Here is a 21,307-nt window from a genome sequence, read left to right as displayed (position 1 = left end):
CACTCTGATTCAAAAAAAATATTCTCTGAAACTGGCATTATCAAAATGCTCGATTTCTTGATTGACAACATATTTGTTACGTTGTGAGGACGTGTTTTTCAACAAATAATCGGCATTCCTATGGGAGCCAACTATACCCCTCTTCTTGTCGACTTTTTCCTTTATTTATATGAGGCTGACTTCATATAGGAACTTCTTAGGAAGAAAGAAAAGAAGTTAGCAGTATCCTTTAACTTTACTTTCCGCTATATAGATGATGTTCTCTCACTAAATAATTCAAAATTTGGTGACTATGTTGAACGCATCTATCCCATCGAACTTGAGATAAAGGATGCAACAGACAGTTAAGTTTGCCTCATATCTTGCCTTACATCTATAAATTGACAATGATTGTCGGTTGAAAATTAAACTTTACGAAAAAAGAGATGATTTCAGCTTCCCAATTGTGAACTTTCCATTTCTATGTAGCAACATTCTAGCAGCGCCTGTAATCGGGAGTATATATCTCCCAGTTGATACGATATTCCAATGCTTGTTTTTCCTATCATGATTTCCTTGATAAAGGGTTGCTGCTATTAAACCAAGAGTTCCAAGTGGTGAAGTTGAAATCATCCCTTCGTAAGTTTTACGGGCGCCATCACGAGTTGGTTGACCGTTATGGAATATCTGTTTCATAGTTGATAGCGGATATATAGATATAAGGAGATGTGGTATGAGTGCCAATGAGACAACTCACCATCCAAGTCACAAAGTGTAAAAGTAAACCATTAAAGGTCAAAGTACGGCCTTCAACACGGAGCCTTGACTCACACCGAACAGCAAGCTATAAGAGCCCCAAAAATGACTAGTGTAAAATCATTCAAACAGGAAAACCAACGGTCTAATCCATTTAAAAAAACGAAAAAAACGAGAAACACTTATGAACCATATCAACAAACGACAAACACTGAACAAGAGGTTCCTGACTTAGGACAGGTGCAAACAAATGCAACGGGTTTACACGTTTTAACAGGCGCCAACCTTCACTGTAACCTGACATAATAGTGTAACATCTCAACATAGAAAGACACACTATAAAATATCAATTGAAATGGCTTAACTCAATACGTTTCTTAATGTCGTAGCTACAATCCCGTCCCTTTTCCCGAATGTGACCTACCGAAATAGACTTGTTACCGGGTTTGTACTAACATGCGCAACACGACGGGTGTTACATGTGGAGGAGGATCTGCTTACCCTTCCGGAGAACCTGAGATCATCCCTAGTTTCGGGTGGGGTTCGTATTGCTCAGTCTTTAGTTTTCTATGTTGTGTTTTGTGTACTATTAGTTGTCTGTTGGTCTTTTTCTTTTTTAAGCCATGGCGTTGTCCGTTTATTTTCGACTTATGAGTTTGAATGTCCATCTGGTATCTTTCGCCTCTGTTTTATTGTAGAAAGAATGGTAGATAGAATCGTAGATTGATATTAAGTGGAACATCATAACAAGTTTGCTAAACATCGCTTTAACAAAGATATTTTTGAAGTTTGATATCATATATGGAAAAGAAAAATAATTTAAGTCAAGTTTGGATAATAGTTTGGATAAGTGTTATGGAGTAGGGGAATCCTAAATTGCCTCTGTGATCAAGATTATTGAGTATCATAAAAGGAATCGAATTCCAGATTCAAATTTACGATACAAACAAAAACGGTTTGCAAACTGCAAATAATAACTGTTTAGAATAACCACGAATTTAAATCCTACGATAAACATCATAAATTCATGAATGATTAGTGCAAAACAAAAATGATAAATTATATGTTAAATAAGGACAACTATTTGAACGACAATTAAAGCAATTCAATAAGATTTGAAATGCTGATTGAAGATTGTATTGGAGTATATATTCCAGGAGACATGGATAAATGCTTCATTTTTTTCAGAGACTAAGCTCTGTAATCTTATCATTGATCGAGATGCAGATTATCAGATTTTGAAGATGAAAATCAAACTGTGACGATTCATTCCACCTTCATAACACTCATTTATATTTACTTATTTCAAAAATCATATAGTTTCTAAAAAACGTTTAAACGTTATGACATGGTACAAATGTTATAGAAAAGACATACCCTTATTTTGTGACTGCAGATTTCTAACTTGTATATCAAGTTCCTGGACCTTAGAGCCTGTGTATTCTAAGGTTGGTTTCATCTTCTTAACATCATCGCTGAGTGAAACCACATCACTTTTAAAATGTTCAAGTTTCCCGCTGTATCTATCTACTTTGTCAACCATTTCTCCAATACGACCATCAGTTGTTGAAATTTTATTATCTAGTTTGCTTGTCATATCTAAAAATTTAACTTCTGAGGTGTCAAAATCTCCTGTTAATTTTGTCAATCTATTCTTTACGGTTTCGTCAGTTTTTGACATATCTTGTTGAAGCTTTGTTATATCGTCATTAGATACCTTTACTTTCTTTTCAATATCTGTCTGTTTTTCCATAGCTTGAGAAACAGTTTCACTTACACGTTCTGATTTTTCCTTTATATCTTTAAATCTTGTCTCGGTCTCATTTACCTCCAGTTCTAAACCATGAGCTCGATCTTTATTTTCGTCAAGTCTCCTTAATAGTAGAGGAAGAAGGTGATAACTGCCCATGATCAAATTAACAGTTTTGTTCATATTTTCTAAAGTGGGCAAATGTTTATTGATTTCAGTAATTATTGTATGGACTTTAGAGACAGATGAGTTGACATATTCCGCTTTTGCAGTTGTTTTGTTAAGCAAACCATTAAGACTTGTTTGATTTAGAAATGCCATTTCAAGTTTTTTCTTAATATCGGTCGTATTATCAATGATTGAGTCAATATCTTTTGAGAAGTTGGAAATATCAATATCCGTTTTGTTAAGTTTTTTTGTAAATTCAGTAAATTGTTCCTGTTGTTTTGGTAAATCGACTTCCAGTTTACTACTGATCCCCGATATTGAGCCTATTCTCATTTCTATGTTTGTTAAGTTATCGTTTGCTGTTTTTATTTCTTTTAGAATATCAACTGCACGTTCATCCATTGGTACTAATCGTTTCTTGAGTTCAGATAAACTGTCTCCTAAAGATGGAACTTCTTCTGTAAGTGTCTCTAACTTTTCCAAATAATCTTCATATTTCATCAACACCTCAAATTTATGTTCATAGTAGTTTTCAACATTCCTTACGTACATTCCCAAAGCTATTATCAACACTACAGCAGGTCTGAAAAGATGATTGATAAAATATATCACTTGCAATTCTTATATCTGAAAAACATATTCCAGTTCCAAGTCAATATATTCATATATATATATATTCTTTCTATGTATGTACTCCGGTTCGGGCCAATGAACATGAAGAAGTGTATTATTCTTTTCTTGCGACAACTCTTTGATTTGCATTTTCGAATTGGGATTACAAAAAACTATTCATGTTTGTGTGGATTTTTTTCACACCTACTATGTAAGAACAATAAAACCGAACATACATTTCAAGCACAACGACAAGAACTTAAATATGAACAGAATTAAATAAGAAAAATTAAAACAATGTTTTTTATATATATTAAGTGCACATCAACATCTAGCAAACAAGTTCAACAATGATCAAAACCCTTCATATATCAAGTAAACATTCGATGGTTAACGCATTCGGTGATTTTGTTAAAGAGGAAAAGAAAATGAAATAGCGGCAACAGCAAGTGGGACCTATATCCGTGGTAATCTGTGACAAATATAGTCCATAACGGTCAACCAAATCATTATGGCGTTAGTAAAACGTAAAAAGAGAAATCTTGGTTCAATTGTAAATGGCATATGAACCTTTGACGTGATGATCTACAAACATCGATAGGAATGTCCTTCCCCTTGTATGTTACCATATATCTAAGTTTAGTTCCAGCCTATGTTAAGTCCTGGACATATGATCGGGAAACGCCTTTTCTATTTATTTATAGTGACTATCACCTTTAAATATTGACCTCAGAATCCATAGGGATCTTCCTCACATAGTACCTGAACATGTTTTTGTTGCAAACCAAGCATTTCTTATAGCCCTGGATCATCACGGTTGGCAATTCCGTGGTTTAAAATAGAGAGTCTCACATTAAAACTTATTCATGATCAGAAAATGAAAATGCACGACAAAATTAGAGAAATGCCTTATGTTATCACTCCAGAATATATATATATATTCTGTAATAGACAGTTTTTCACCATTCACGATCACATAATTATTTCGGAACAAATATAGGTTTGCATTGTGTGAACTATACTTTACCGTGAGCTGGGTATTTACAAACTGTTATGAAATGGGTTTTTTTTTCGCTGTATTTTATGTTTGTTCTTTTTCTACTTCAGATGTTTTGGACATGATTAATACGTTTGATCCACAATGCCCAATCACGCGATTATCAATGAATATGTCGTAGGAAGGTGCAGTTAAAATGAAAGAAACTTAGTAGAAAATTCATACACTTGACTCTTTCGTATTAGTGGAAAGATCTACAACTCAAAACCCATATCTGATTTTTCTGATAATTGAAAACGTTTCCTAGGTAAACCGTCTTCGAGTTATACCCTAGAAGAAATATTGGCTCTATTCATGAAATAACTCCGTTATTGCATCTGTTCTTGGATACATACAATTCTTCAACCATCGAACATTTTTGTCATGCAACAAGATGTCCGTTGTGGTAAGGCTGTTGTTTATACATGTTGTCAAATATTAATGACAAAATTTCGAAATTTCGATATTATGGTAGTTTTTGATTTTTTTTTTTAAAGAAGGATTTGAATTAACCCACAAAGTTAGTATGTCACATTATATTTTAAATAATCAATGTTGGTATCCTATATACAATAAGGTCTAATGATAACCCACACTTATTGCATTTTTTAAAATTGATATTGAATTGAATCTAAATCGTAGTCTAATATAAATAAGATGTGGTATGAGTGCCAATGAGACAACTATCCATCCAAGTCACAATGCGTAAAAAATAAATAAGTATAGGTCAAAGTACGGCCTTCAACACGGAGCCCTGGCTCACACCGAACAGCAAGCTATATAAGCATACTTTCTACTTTAAAGTTTTAACAAGGAATATTCTAGTGTTGACATTTGGGCAACGGATTAAAATATCCCTTTGTAAAATAATTCAATCAAGAGTTAAAATATTGATATAGTTCCTAATTAACGAGAGCACACGTTATCTATGAGTTTGACTGTCCCTCTGGTATCTTTCGTCCCTCTTTTATGATGTATTGTATTGATTAATTTGTGTGTTGAGACCTGGAATTAACAGAACGAAAACTTCCTCACAAGCATTCAATTTGATCCATTTTACCATGTACCGGTGGTACACACTTTTCATTATTCCAGGGGCGGATCCAGCCATTTTTAAAAGGGGATTCCAACCCAGGATAAAGGGGGTTCCAACCATATGCTTCCTTTCAAAAGCATTGATCGTCAAAAAAGGGGGGTTCCAACACCCGGAACCCCCCTGGATCCACCACAGTATTCTCTAACTTTTTAATGGTTAGTTGAAAACGAATTAACTTGTGCCATTTTCCAAAAAGGTTTATTGTTCATCAGCTTTACAATTTCATGAAGGATCCGAGAATTAAAACGACATTCTAACTTGCAACCTATTAAGATCCTACATTGTAACCTAAATTATGACAAATAGTTTTTATGAAAATTTACACTTAAATGTAAAATAAAATTTAACTTGTCAAATATCTGAATAAACAATATTTCTACAAATTATACTTACAGGGACACTTTTAAGGTAAATACTTCTGATGCTTGTAAAACCGTTCCTTCCCAAGAACCCCTTTTGTCTCTAGTTCTGTCTTTTGATGGCGACTGTGAATTTGTTGAACTATTTCCATCCTCTGTGAGCTCATTACCCTGATTTGGTTCCGAGTATTTAGGTATTGGATTGTTTTTCTGACGTTTTCTCTCTTCTGCCCCCCTGGTCGTCATACTATCAGATTCTCTACAACACATATATAAATAGAATACTAGTATAACATTTGACAATATAAACTATTATAACGTGGTCCTATAAAACAAAAGCAGTTCAAAAGAAGTCCGAGTCCGATGTTCGAATAGGTAACAGAAGAGACTAAGCAAAATGACAATGATATACATACATTAACAAAGGACTATACTAGCAGTTACTGACATGCAGAAATACTAGTAGCAGCTTCGAAGAAACTTTTATTTGAGAGTCGAAAGCTTCTATTAATAATTCTATTTGGATGTAAAAGCGTTAACCAAAACATATTTAGTATGAAACGTTCAACGCTTTTTCAAACCCTATAACTTTACAAAAAGAAGCCTTAAATTCTTATAATTACGTTTGTATGATATAACCATCATACTACGAGGAAATTCAAACCGTTGGGTTTTTTTTTCCTGTTTATTGTTTTAACGTTGTCACGGAAAGAACGTGGTCACAGATGTTGAATTTTATATGGGAATAACATATAACTTTTGGATGCATTAGTTAATCAAAAAAGAGGCGAAAGATACCCAAGGGACATTCAAACTCATAAGTCGAAAAACAACTAACAATGCCGCATGGTAAAAAACAATAAAATGCTCCGCTGGGCGCAGCTTGATACGACCGCAGAGGTCGAACCCTGAACAGTTGGGGCAAGTATGGACACAACATTCAAGCTTGATACAGCACTGAATTTGGATTGTGATTAAATATTTGACACAGCATAGGTTTCTGACACAGAATGAATGTGGTCTAAGAACTTAAAACTGTTTAATTTACCTATTCAAACCATATCAGTATTATTTGCTTTTATATATAAATCAGAAATAACCAATTTAAAATGGAAAATTGTAAAGAAAAAAAAGGAAAAAAAAATCCCCCCCAAATTTGTTGAACCCCCTTATGATTCATCACCACGAACTCAATGCCAGCCTTCCCTTTGTGGTATGGTACCTTGCAGTACAATTTCAGAGAGATCCATACACTTGAACACAAGTAATGGTCTGGAAACTAGAAAAATGCTTGTTTTTTGGCCCCTTTTTGGCCCCAAATTCCTAAACGTTTAAGGAAATTACCCCCAAACTCAAACCCAGCTTTCCCTTTGAGATATGGAACCTTGTAGTACAATTTCATAAAGATCCATACACTTACACACAAGTTATTGTCCTGAAACTAGAATAAAATGCTTGTTTTTTGCACCTTTTTGGCCCCTTATTCATAAAATTTTGAGGCAATTACCCCCAAAATCAATCCCAGTCTTCCTTTGTGGTATGGTACCTTGCAGTACAATTTCAGAGAGATCCATACACTTGAACACAAGTTATTGTCTGGAAACTAGAAAAATGCTTATTTTTGGTCCTTTTTTTGCCCCTTATTCCTAAACGTTTTGGGCAATTACCCCCAAACTCAATCCCAGTCTTCCTTTGTGATATGGAACCTTGAAGTACAATTTCAGAAAGATCCATACACTTACACACAAGTTATTGTCATGAAACTAGAAAAATGCTTGTTTTTTTTCCCTTTTTTGCCCCTTAATTCCTAAAATTTTGAGGCAATTACCCCCAAAATCAATCCCAGCACTCCCTTTGTGATATGGAACCTTGTGGTACAATGTCAGAGAGATCCATACACTAACACACAAGTTATGTCTAGAAGTTACAAAAATGCTTATTTTTGGCCTTTTTTTTGGCCCCTTATTCCTTAAGTGTTGGTACCATAACCCCCAAAATCAATCCCAACCTTCCTTTTATAGTATTGAACCTTATGGCAAAATTTCATAGAGATCCATTCACTTAAACTAAAGTTAGAGTGCGATAACCAATGTGTCTTCGGACGACGACGACGCCAACGTCATTATAACCGCAAAATTTTTTTGCGGTCGTATAAAAACGACCAAACAACAGTTACTGCATACAAAACACAACATAGATTTACGGAATTGTATGAAACTTCTATGTAATGTAATTATTAAAAAAATGTATTGATCTTTATTTCCCATTAGGTCAACACATGCTGTAATGGAATGTTCATGTTTCTCCAAGATTTAATATTAAAGATGACTACTGTTGAATTTCCATGTGGCGAAGCACTAGGCGGCAAGTTCAGCTTGAAAAATTCGTTCCTCGGTCTCGACAGTCTGTTGTTTATGTTTAGATATTTCTTGGATGTGGGACGTTGAGTTTCCCCATCTGATACTTATATCTGGTTGGGTTCTGTGTTGGCTTGAGTTTAGTTGAGAATTTTTCGTAAGACGTAGATTTCTTGGGTGCACATGGTTGATGTGCCTCTTTAGTTTGCTGTGCCAAACTTCTAAGTTATTGTTGGTGCGTGGTCCCTCGTTGCTCAAATGCTTCATTTTCTGGCGGTTGTTTTCTTAAATCCAGTGCTCAGTTACTTAGTTTGCGAAGGCTGTTGTGTCGATGGTAATCTCTTCGGCGTCTTCAAGTGTAGTAAGCCACACGTGTAATCTGTGCTGGTCAAAGTTCATCTTTCAATCTTTTATAATTTTCAAGATTACATAGCCAAAAACACAGGAAAAACTTTAAGGATAATATAGCTTTTCAAAGGTATTGACTCAATCAGGATCCAACTGACGATTTCGTCATGCATTGTCATTAGCTCTTACCAAAAAAGTAAAATAAGTTATCAAAAATAGAGAACTCTAAGTAAAATTCAAATCGGAAAGTCCCTTATCAAATGGCAAAATCAAAAGCTCAAACACATCAAACGAATTAAAAACAACTGTCTTATTACTGACTTGGAACAGGCTTTGCTTATGTAGAAAATGGTGGATTAAAACTGGTTTTATAGCTAGCTAAACCTCTCACTTGTATGACAGTCGCATAGAATTCAAAGCTATGTGAAGTATTTATAAATCTCATTTTGCTCTTTACAGTTTCTGGTATATATCAACTATATTTTCTGAAGAAAAATGCTTAAAATGGGTACACATCGTTTTTCATGGACAATTACTACAATAAGGAATCATCTGAATATTTCAGCTGAGTAGTTCCAGAAAAAAAGTTATTTTTTAGGTAAAGCTGATGACGACTGGTGCTAAATTATAACAATAGCTAACATAGCCATTTGCATTAGATGAGTTTAAAAATGTACCTGTTAATATTTAGCAACTGAAGCAGAAGATAAGTGATGTATATACTAGTATTTGAATACGGCCTCACTTTTCCATCAAACAATCTTATGTTACAAAACTGCGGACGACTTAAACTGCTTACGCGCGGAATCGTGATGTTGCAATTCATTTTTTCAAAAAAAAGATCTAGGGTATATAACAAAGTTAGCCTTTTTACCAGAAAAAAGATATCAAGGATACTGATGCTGCTTCTAATTTATTGTCTAAAATTTAGTATAGGGTAAAACTTTTCACCCCCCTCCCCCCTAAAATATGACATAAAATTCACATGTTTAGTCATTATCTTTCTTTGAAGCGTACCATTTTAATAAATGAAATAGCCTTTCACATGTTGAACTTTCAGTCATAGACAAATTGATTTAAAGGATGATTTTTTTTATTAGGTGGATGCTTCTTCAATATTTTATGACCACAAGGCAGAGGCATATGGTATTTTGCACGGTTTTTTTGTGGTAATCATGCATCTGCTAATTATATGCGCATTTTTTTTTTATTACAAAATTGAAAATGTACAAAACAGACTTATTTTTTTTCATCGGATATAATGCAGCCATCAAATTTATGGCGGGTGTCTTTTCTATCCATTACTTACATTTTCTCCATCAATAATCTTGAAATATTTCCCACTTTTATCTCAAAATCAAAGAGCACCGAACCAGGATAATAGGTGCAAAAAACAGGACATGTTTTCTCTTCTCATCACCAGCACATTATCAGGATAATTTCGTTTTGAGTATATGCACGACTTTTGCAATAAAAAAAAACGTTGCAATATATGGTTAAAGTATCAGTGAAAAAATAAGCAACAAGATGGTTGTGTACTGTCGTTCTGGTACAATATAAACAAACCCACCAGGATAGAATCTGGACCCATCAGCACTGATCAGGACCAAATCACCAGCACAGAACATTCTCTCTCGGACAAATCTCACCAACCGTGATTGCCTTTTACATTTGTTGGCTAATCTGGAAATAATTGCTAACCAGCTTTTGGTCACAGGAATAATACAATACAAAAATAAGGAGATGTGGTATGATTGCCAATGAGACAACCATCCACCAAAGTTCAAATGAAGTGGATGTAAGCAATTATAGGCAACCGTACGACCTTCAACAATGAGAAAAGCTCATACCGTATAGTCGGCTATAAAAGGCCCCGATATGAAAAATATGAAACAAATCAATTGAGAAAACTAACGGCCTTATTTATAACAAAACAATTTACGCTCAATCCTCCCCTAACCTGGGACAGTGGTGTAACAGTACAACATAAGAACAAACTATAAAAATCAGTTGAAAAAGGCTTAACTCATCAGATCGATACAAAGAAAAACATCAAACAAAAACACAGACAGGACGTGGAAGGGTATATATCCATCCCTCATCCCTAACAACAAAAAAGACACTCAGTACAGATCTGAGAGTACTCACAGTTACTGACGGCTAGTTCAAAGCCAATAACAACTAATAATAAAAATTATGTATCCAAGACTAAAATATCAATCAGTACATATCTTACATCCAATGGATTTAGTGTAAAGACGTCATTAGCAGTCAGAAAAACATGACCTTGTGCAATGCCAAAATCTAGGTATCGACAGATTGTAGTACCGTGAAAGTACATATGTGTAATATTTAGTATGGTTTTAACTTACTGATAACAAAATCAATATTAATACCGATAAAAACAATATTCAAAGATTTAATAACATTGTTGAATAGGTAACCTTTCAGGATAGATTTATGTAAAGGATTGATAAGTTTAACAACATTACCGTAAAATTTAGGATGTGCTATTCCGTTTGAAATAAGTTTTCTACAGGTACAGCCAAACTTGCAAATCAAATCTTTGTATCTATGGAAAAAATTAGTAAAGGTTTTAAATAATTTGTGGTAACGAAATCCCTGACTTAATAATTTACTAGCAATACATAGATTACGTTCATTGAAATCCAAAACGTCACTACAGACACAGGCATAGCGAACGAGTGGTGATATCTAAACACAGTAAGACGGTGCCAAAGGAATATCACCGTCCAAAAAAGGAAAATTTACAATAGGGAAAGAAAAATCATCCCTTCTGTCGTAAATTTTTGTGTAGAGTTTCTGGTGTAATACTGAAATATCTAAATCTAGGAAAGGACAGTTAATGCTGTTAATATTTGATTTATTTAAAGTAAGTTACTCTGGGTAATTTTCAGCAGTATATTAAGAGAATTCTTGATTATTTAACGAAAAATATCATCAAAATAACGGTAAGTGTTGTTGAATTTATCAATTAAATGGAATATAGACGGTTCTTTACTGAGTTTGGCCATAAACTGTGATTCATAACAGTATAGGAACAAGTCTGCTATTAAAAGGGTGCAATTGGTGCCCATAGGAATAATTACAACCTGACGATACACTTTATTGCCGAAACGTACATTAATGTTGTCAAGGAAAAAATGTAGGGCTTTAATCATCTCATCACACCTCCAGTAAGTATATCTATCATATTTACCTTTCTCATTTGAGAAAAAGGCATTATGTGAGTTGCAGCAAATAAATTTGCAATCAGATATATCAAACAACCATTTAATTAGATAGGAAAACTTTTGTTTGATAAGATTATGTGGAAGTGTAGTATAAAGAGTGGAAAAGTCAAAACTGTCAACCGAATCAAAAGGACAATCAAAAGCACGTAATTTATCTAAAACATCCAAAGAAGAATTTTGTACACTCCAAAAATGGTTAATTCCACTATTTTCGTATGTTTATTACAAAAATTAATGATAAGTTCTTCATGTCATAGTAGTTAAGGAACTCGTTAAAAGCACCGAAAGATTAGTAGTAGAACACTTAATAGAGGCCGAGATGAAACGATATTTTACGGGTCTTTGTGTAGTTTGGGTAACCAATACATAGTGTGGACCTTCAAATGTTCGGGGGAGGTCTTAAGCTGAGCTGTGGTAGTGACATGGTTATTTACTATATGCATGACTCTCTGTGGAGCGTACGGCTTAAATTGTAGTTGAATTTATAATTTCATTCTTAAAGACTTCCGTGTAGTATTTACGTCATACCATCACCACATTGTTCGATCATAAAACGCTTTGCTTTACTTGAATTTCGTTTTTAATCCTAGAAATAAGCTTATTACTTACTCTTCGAAATGTGATATGCAAGGTTATTCGGTACTGGTCCAACTTCAATCGAGAGATTTAATTAAGTGACAAATCAATACCAAAATTATATTTTCCATTTATTCACTGTGAAATTTTTGAGTTTTAAAAAATTGATAATTACCACGTGGATCACTGTTTACCTATTACTCGGAAGAAATTATTCCGAGTATTCTTTATTTTGGTTGGTTAGCATGTTACCTGGATACAGGACGCTCATATATATTTCTTTGTTTCGGGATTTTTGAAATTTATTGTTGAAAAAAATATTTACCCTCCCACCCGCCGCTTACAGGTTGCATTTCTGTAAATATGGACAATGCAATTTCCCATAGGAACTCCCTTTGCGGCTAAAACTGTGACACTTTTACTATGAAGTTTCGTGAAAAATTATATCCCAGAACGGAAAGTTTATATGCACTACTATTTTATTCAAAGGTCAAAATATAGGGCTGTGCGGCATATTTTCAACATTTATATGCCCTGAACTTCTAAGAGTTTAAACTTATACTAAAATTCTATACTACCCTTACCTTCATATTTGGACCTCCTAAGAATTAAAATTTAGGCGCTACCATGTTTTTCTATACTGGTTACATTCCCAAGTGATGTCTCTATGAGATGAAACACAGAGATCATAAATGGGAACCAGTACATTAACAAATTAACATATCTATGAATATTATATATCTCCCCAAAAGAGGCGTGGTTTGAGAAACAGCTGTATTTACAAAGTGCAACCTATACAAACATTTATTCAAATAGAAAACCTTCTAAAAACACTTTTTCTCACAACAATACTTATTTATCAGAATTATAGCCTTAAGGAAATCACTGCATATACTCTAAGTTTCCTTTTACAGTAAATTTTATACCCCTACCCCTGTTTCAGTTTTTTAAAGAATTTGAAAACAAGACTTTAACCATTGCCAGCTTACCCTATGTGCATGTTTTCTGACATGAAATGTCTAAAACATGTTTGAAACTATTCTGATAACAAATTGTAAGCATTTTAGAATACTATAAATGTATTGTTTAGTAGTTAATCATTCCAACATTCAAGATTATACAAAGTATCCAATCCTGCCTGTGTCTCCAGTCCACATCTTACTGTATGCCTATTTGTCAATGAAAGTTCACAATTTCTGTCTCAAATGGTCAGTTAAGAATTCTTGTCACAACAGTATCATCTCTAACCATATAACTAACATAAGTTAGTTAATGTATTAACTAGAAGTGTCTAAACAAAGCCATATTTGCAAAATTGTATTTAAGAAGATATCAGTCTGGTGCATAAATTCACTAAAAGTTTGATAGAAATGACTGCTTACATCTTATTTTTGCATAACTTTCCAGCACAGTTATTGTTTTGTTTACAAAAGACCTTGAAAATAATAAAATCATAGCATTTACAAGTTAAATTATCTGTTTTATGACCCAGGGTAGGCATTTTTTTCCTGTTTTTTGCCCCCTGGGGCCTCACATTTCCTAAATATTTTCCTTGTTTCTAGCAATGTGGAGTATTTAGTATATATTTAGGATAGAACACACTATTGCAAGTTTTATTGAGGTCTTTTTGTAATTCTAGCTTGTACTTTTTAATGCCGCGGTCACAAAAAAAACACATTTAGGTGTTACGGCTTACTTTTGGGTTATCGACAGGACAAAAATAACCCAACAAAATTATTTAGGAAGGATTAATGAGTTGCAATGACTGCGAAGAGTAAATATAAACACTTCTAAACAATTTAAATCACAAATAGGCATATATTATGGATTTATTTTGAATTCAGGGCTTTAAGTAAACCATGCATACTGTAAACTGTGAATTTATGCTGAGTCATCATAGTTAAGGCTCAGGATTTTCTCAATCTTCATGAAAATTTTATAAAACTTCATATTTGAGTTAAATTCTTTAAAATCTCTGAGATAAACCAGATTTTGTGAAATTCTGTATGTTCTATTTTTTAACCCTATATAGGTTGCATTTCTGTAAATATGGACAATGCAATTTCCCATAGGAACTCCCTTTGCGGCTAAAACTGTGACACTTTTACTATGAAGTTTCGTGAAAAATTATATCCCAGAACGGAAAGTTTATATGCACTACTATTTTATTCAAAGGTCAAAATATAGGGCTGTGCGGCATATTTTCAACATTTATATGCCCTGAACTTCTAAGAGTTTAAACTTATACTAAAATTCTATACTACCCTTACCTTCATATTTGGACCTCCTAAGAATTAAAATTTAGGCGCTACCATGTTTTTCTATACTGGTTACATTCCCAAGTGATGTCTCTATGAGATGAAACACAGAGATCATAAATGGGAACCAGTACATTAACAAATTAACATATCTATGAATATTATATATCTCCCCAAAAGAGGCGTGGTTTGAGAAACAGCTGTATTTACAAAGTGCAACCTATACAAACATTTATTCAAATAGAAAACCTTCTAAAAACACTTTTTCTCACAACAATACTTATTTATCAGAATTATAGCCTTAAGGAAATCACTGCATATACTCTAAGTTTCCTTTTACAGTAAATTTTATACCCCTACCCCTGTTTCAGTTTTTTAAAGAATTTGAAAACAAGACTTTAACCATTGCCAGCTTACCCTATGTGCATGTTTTCTGACATGAAATGTCTAAAACATGTTTGAAACTATTCTGATAACAAATTGTAAGCATTTTAGAATACTATAAATGTATTGTTTAGTAGTTAATCATTCCAACATTCAAGATTATACAAAGTATCCAATCCTGCCTGTGTCTCCAGTCCACATCTTACTGTATGCCTATTTGTCAATGAAAGTTCACAATTTCTGTCTCAAATGGTCAGTTAAGAATTCTTGTCACAACAGTATCATCTCTAACCATATAACTAACATAAGTTAGTTAATGTATGAACTAGAAGTGTCTAAACAAAGCCATATTTGCAAAATTGTATTTAAGAAGATATCAGTCTGGTGCATAAATTCACTAAAAGTTTGATAGAAATGACTGCTTACATCTTATTTTTGCATAACTTTCCAGCACAGTTATTGTTTTGTTTACAAAAGACCTTGAAAATAATAAAATCATAGCATTTACAAGTTAAATTATCTGTTTTATGACCCAGGGTAGGCATTTTTTTCCTGTTTTTTGCCCCCTGGGGCCTCACATTTCCTAAATATTTTCCTTGTTTCTAGCAATGTGGAGTATTTAGTATATATTTAGGATAGAACACACTATTGCAAGTTTTATTGAGGTCTTTTTGTAATTCTAGCTTGTACTTTTTAATGCCGCGGTCACAAAAAAAACACATTTAGGTGTTACGGCTTACTTTTGGGTTATCGACAGGACAAAAATAACCCAACAAAATTATTTAGGAAGGATTAATGAGTTGCAATGACTGCGAAGAGTAAATATAAACACTTCTAAACAATTTAAATCACAAATAGGCATATATTATGGATTTATTTTGAATTCAGGGCTTTAAGTAAACCATGCATACTGTAAACTGTGAATTTATGCTGAGTCATCATAGTTAAGGCTCAGGATTTTCTCAATCTTCATGAAAATTTTATAAAACTTCATATTTGAGTTAAATTCTTTAAAATCTCTGAGATAAACCAGATTTTGTGAAATTCTGTATGTTCTATTTTTTAACCCTATATAGGTTGCATTTCTGTAAATATGGACAATGCAATTTCCCATAGGAACTCCCTTTGCGGCTAAAACTGTGACACTTTTACTATGAAGTTTCGTGAAAAATTATATCCCAGAACGGAAAGTTTATATGCACTACTATTTTATTCAAAGGTCAAAATATAGGGCTGTGCGGCATATTTTCAACATTTATATGCCCTGAACTTCTAAGAGTTTAAACTTATACTAAAATTCTATACTACCCTTACCTTCATATTTGGACCTCCTAAGAATTAAAATTTAGGCGCTACCATGTTTTTCTATACTGGTTACATTCCCAAGTGATGTCTCTATGAGATGAAACACAGAGATCATAAATGGGAACCAGTACATTAACAAATTAACATATCTATGAATATTATATATCTCCCCAAAAGAGGCGTGGTTTGAGAAACAGCTGTATTTACAAAGTGCAACCTATACAAACATTTATTCAAATAGAAAACCTTCTAAAAACACTTTTTCTCACAACAATACTTATTTATCAGAATTATAGCCTTAAGGAAATCACTGCATATACTCTAAGTTTCCTTTTACAGTAAATTTTATACCCCTACCCCTGTTTCAGTTTTTTAAAGAATTTGAAAACAAGACTTTAACCATTGCCAGCTTACCCTATGTGCATGTTTTCTGACATGAAATGTCTAAAACATGTTTGAAACTATTCTGATAACAAATTGTAAGCATTTTAGAATACTATAAATGTATTGTTTAGTAGTTAATCATTCCAACATTCAAGATTATACAAAGTATCCAATCCTGCCTGTGTCTCCAGTCCACATCTTACTGTATGCCTATTTGTCAATGAAAGTTCACAATTTCTGTCTCAAATGGTCAGTTAAGAATTCTTGTCACAACAGTATCATCTCTAACCATATAACTAACATAAGTTAGTTAATGTATGAACTAGAAGTGTCTAAACAAAGCCATATTTGCAAAATTGTATTTAAGAAGATATCAGTCTGGTGCATAAATTCACTAAAAGTTTGATAGAAATGACTGCTTACATCTTATTTTTGCATAACTTTCCAGCACAGTTATTGTTTTGTTTACAAAAGACCTTGAAAATAATAAAATCATAGCATTTACAAGTTAAATTATCTGTTTTATGACCCAGGGTAGGCATTTTTTTCCTGTTTTTTGCCCCCTGGGGCCTCACATTTCCTAAATATTTTCCTTGTTTCTAGCAATGTGGAGTATTTAGTATATATTTAGGATAGAACACACTATTGCAAGTTTTATTGAGGTCTTTTTGTAATTCTAGCTTGTACTTTTTAATGCCGCGGTCACAAAAAAAACACATTTAGGTGTTACGGCTTACTTTTGGGTTATCGACAGGACAAAAATAACCCAACAAAATTATTTAGGAAGGATTAATGAGTTGCAATGACTGCGAAGAGTAAATATAAACACTTCTAAACAATTTAAATCACAAATAGGCATATATTATGGATTTATTTTGAATTCAGGGCTTTAAGTAAACCATGCATACTGTAAACTGTGAATTTATGCTGAGTCATCATAGTTAAGGCTCAGGATTTTCTCAATCTTCATGAAAATTTTATAAAACTTCATATTTGAGTTAAATTCTTTAAAATCTCTGAGATAAACCAGATTTTGTGAAATTCTGTATGTTCTATTTTTTAACCCTATATAGGTTGCATTTCTGTAAATATGGACAATGCAATTTCCCATAGGAACTCCCTTTGCGGCTAAAACTGTGACACTTTTACTATGAAGTTTCGTGAAAAATTATATCCCAGAACGGAAAGTTTATATGCACTACTATTTTATTCAAAGGTCAAAATATAGGGCTGTGCGGCATATTTTCAACATTTATATGCCCTGAACTTCTAAGAGTTTAAACTTATACTAAAATTCTATACTACCCTTACCTTCATATTTGGACCTCCTAAGAATTAAAATTTAGGCGCTACCATGTTTTTCTATACTGGTTACATTCCCAAGTGATGTCTCTATGAGATGAAACACAGAGATCATAAATGGGAACCAGTACATTAACAAATTAACATATCTATGAATATTATATATCTCCCCAAAAGAGGCGTGGTTTGAGAAACAGCTGTATTTACAAAGTGCAACCTATACAAACATTTATTCAAATAGAAAACCTTCTAAAAACACTTTTTCTCACAACAATACTTATTTATCAGAATTATAGCCTTAAGGAAATCACTGCATATACTCTAAGTTTCCTTTTACAGTAAATTTTATACCCCTACCCCTGTTTCAGTTTTTTAAAGAATTTGAAAACAAGACTTTAACCATTGCCAGCTTACCCTATGTGCATGTTTTCTGACATGAAATGTCTAAAACATGTTTGAAACTATTCTGATAACAAATTGTAAGCATTTTAGAATACTATAAATGTATTGTTTAGTAGTTAATCATTCCAACATTCAAGATTATACAAAGTATCCAATCCTGCCTGTGTCTCCAGTCCACATCTTACTGTATGCCTATTTGTCAATGAAAGTTCACAATTTCTGTCTCAAATGGTCAGTTAAGAATTCTTGTCACAACAGTATCATCTCTAACCATATAACTAACATAAGTTAGTTAATGTATGAACTAGAAGTGTCTAAACAAAGCCATATTTGCAAAATTGTATTTAAGAAGATATCAGTCTGGTGCATAAATTCACTAAAAGTTTGATAGAAATGACTGCTTACATCTTATTTTTGCATAACTTTCCAGCACAGTTATTGTTTTGTTTACAAAAGACCTTGAAAATAATAAAATCATAGCATTTACAAGTTAAATTATCTGTTTTATGACCCAGGGTAGGCATTTTTTTCCTGTTTTTTGCCCCCTGGGGCCTCACATTTCCTAAATATTTTCCTTGTTTCTAGCAATGTGGAGTATTTAGTATATATTTAGGATAGAACACACTATTGCAAGTTTTATTGAGGTCTTTTTGTAATTCTAGCTTGTACTTTTTAATGCCGCGGTCACAAAAAAAACACATTTAGGTGTTACGGCTTACTTTTGGGTTATCGACAGGACAAAAATAACCCAACAAAATTATTTAGGAAGGATTAATGAGTTGCAATGACTGCGAAGAGTAAATATAAACACTTCTAAACAATTTAAATCACAAATAGGCATATATTATGGATTTATTTTGAATTCAGGGCTTTAAGTAAACCATGCATACTGTAAACTGTGAATTTATGCTGAGTCATCATAGTTAAGGCTCAGGATTTTCTCAATCTTCATGAAAATTTTATAAAACTTCATATTTGAGTTAAATTCTTTAAAATCTCTGAGATAAACCAGATTTTGTGAAATTCTGTATGTTCTATTTTTTAACCCTATATAGGTTGCATTTCTGTAAATATGGACAATGCAATTTCCCATAGGAACTCCCTTTGCGGCTAAAACTGTGACACTTTTACTATGAAGTTTCGTGAAAAATTATATCCCAGAACGGAAAGTTTATATGCACTACTATTTTATTCAAAGGTCAAAATATAGGGCTGTGCGGCATATTTTCAACATTTATATGCCCTGAACTTCTAAGAGTTTAAACTTATACTAAAATTCTATACTACCCTTACCTTCATATTTGGACCTCCTAAGAATTAAAATTTAGGCGCTACCATGTTTTTCTATACTGGTTACATTCCCAAGTGATGTCTCTATGAGATGAAACACAGAGATCATAAATGGGAACCAGTACATTAACAAATTAACATATCTATGAATATTATATATCTCCCCAAAAGAGGCGTGGTTTGAGAAACAGCTGTATTTACAAAGTGCAACCTATACAAACATTTATTCAAATAGAAAACCTTCTAAAAACACTTTTTCTCACAACAATACTTATTTATCAGAATTATAGCCTTAAGGAAATCACTGCATATACTCTAAGTTTCCTTTTACAGTAAATTTTATACCCCTACCCCTGTTTCAGTTTTTTAAAGAATTTGAAAACAAGACTTTAACCATTGCCAGCTTACCCTATGTGCATGTTTTCTGACATGAAATGTCTAAAACATGTTTGAAACTATTCTGATAACAAATTGTAAGCATTTTAGAATACTATAAATGTATTGTTTAGTAGTTAATCATTCCAACATTCAAGATTATACAAAGTATCCAATCCTGCCTGTGTCTCCAGTCCACATCTTACTGTATGCCTATTTGTCAATGAAAGTTCACAATTTCTGTCTCAAATGGTCAGTTAAGAATTCTTGTCACAACAGTATCATCTCTAACCATATAACTAACATAAGTTAGTTAATGTATGAACTAGAAGTGTCTAAACAAAGCCATATTTGCAAAATTGTATTTAAGAAGATATCAGTCTGGTGCATAAATTCACTAAAAGTTTGATAGAAATGACTGCTTACATCTTATTTTTGCATAACTTTCCAGCACAGTTATTGTTTTGTTTACAAAAGACCTTGAAAATAATAAAATCATAGCATTTACAAGTTAAATTATCTGTTTTATGACCCAGGGTAGGCATTTTTTTCCTGTTTTTTGCCCCCTGGGGCCTCACATTTCCTAAATATTTTCCTTGTTTCTAGCAATGTGGAGTATTTAGTATATATTTAGGATAGAACACACTATTGCAAGTTTTATTGAGGTCTTTTTGTAATTCTAGCTTGTACTTTTTAATGCCGCGGTCACAAAAAAAACACATTTAGGTGTTACGGCTTACTTTTGGGTTATCGACAGGACAAAAATAACCCAACAAAATTATTTAGGAAGGATTAATGAGTTGCAATGACTGCGAAGAGTAAATATAAACACTTCTAAACAATTTAAATCACAAATAGGCATATATTATGGATTTATTTTGAATTCAGGGCTTTAAGTAAACCATGCATACTGTAAACTGTGAATTTATGCTGAGTCATCATAGTTAAGGCTCAGGATTTTCTCAATCTTCATGAAAATTTTATAAAACTTCATATTTGAGTTAAATTCTTTAAAATCTCTGAGATAAACCAGATTTTGTGAAATTCTGTATGTTCTATTTTTTAACCCTATATAGGTTGCATTTCTGTAAATATGGACAATGCAATTTCCCATAGGAACTCCCTTTGCGGCTAAAACTGTGACACTTTTACTATGAAGTTTCGTGAAAAATTATATCCCAGAACGGAAAGTTTATATGCACTACTATTTTATTCAAAGGTCAAAATATAGGGCTGTGCGGCATATTTTCAACATTTATATGCCCTGAACTTCTAAGAGTTTAAACTTATACTAAAATTCTATACTACCCTTACCT

At 32.9% G+C, this 21,307-nt stretch overlaps 1 protein-coding gene across 2 annotated transcripts in view; it reads right to left on the bottom strand.

Annotated features, from left to right (window-relative positions):
* LOC127700739 (uncharacterized) overlaps positions 1 to 21,307 on the bottom strand; it is a 52,870-nt gene that overhangs the window by 17,077 nt on the left and 14,486 nt on the right. Inside the window, exons 1-3 of one of the 2 annotated variants that reach the window (XM_052204385.1) lie at positions 10,954 to 11,035; positions 5,791 to 6,015; positions 2,113 to 3,236 (exon numbers count right to left, since the gene is read on the bottom strand). In XM_052204385.1, the coding sequence (XP_052060345.1) occupies positions 2,113 to 3,236; positions 5,791 to 6,002 (1,336 nt within the window). In that variant the 5' untranslated portion in view covers positions 6,003 to 6,015; positions 10,954 to 11,035. Of the gene's footprint in view, positions 1 to 2,112; positions 3,237 to 5,790; positions 6,016 to 10,953; positions 11,036 to 21,307 lie in introns of those variants that run through there. The other variant, XM_052204384.1, reaches the window with a different exon arrangement.

The sequence above is a fragment of the Mytilus californianus genome, unplaced genomic scaffold (genome assembly GCF_021869535.1).
Source record: "Mytilus californianus isolate M0D057914Y unplaced genomic scaffold, xbMytCali1.0.p SCAF_5, whole genome shotgun sequence".
In the NCBI taxonomy this organism is placed as follows: Eukaryota; Metazoa; Mollusca; class Bivalvia; order Mytilida; family Mytilidae; genus Mytilus; species Mytilus californianus.
Note: the sequence above shows the minus strand (reverse complement) of the source record. Positions and strands in the feature narration are given on the sequence as shown.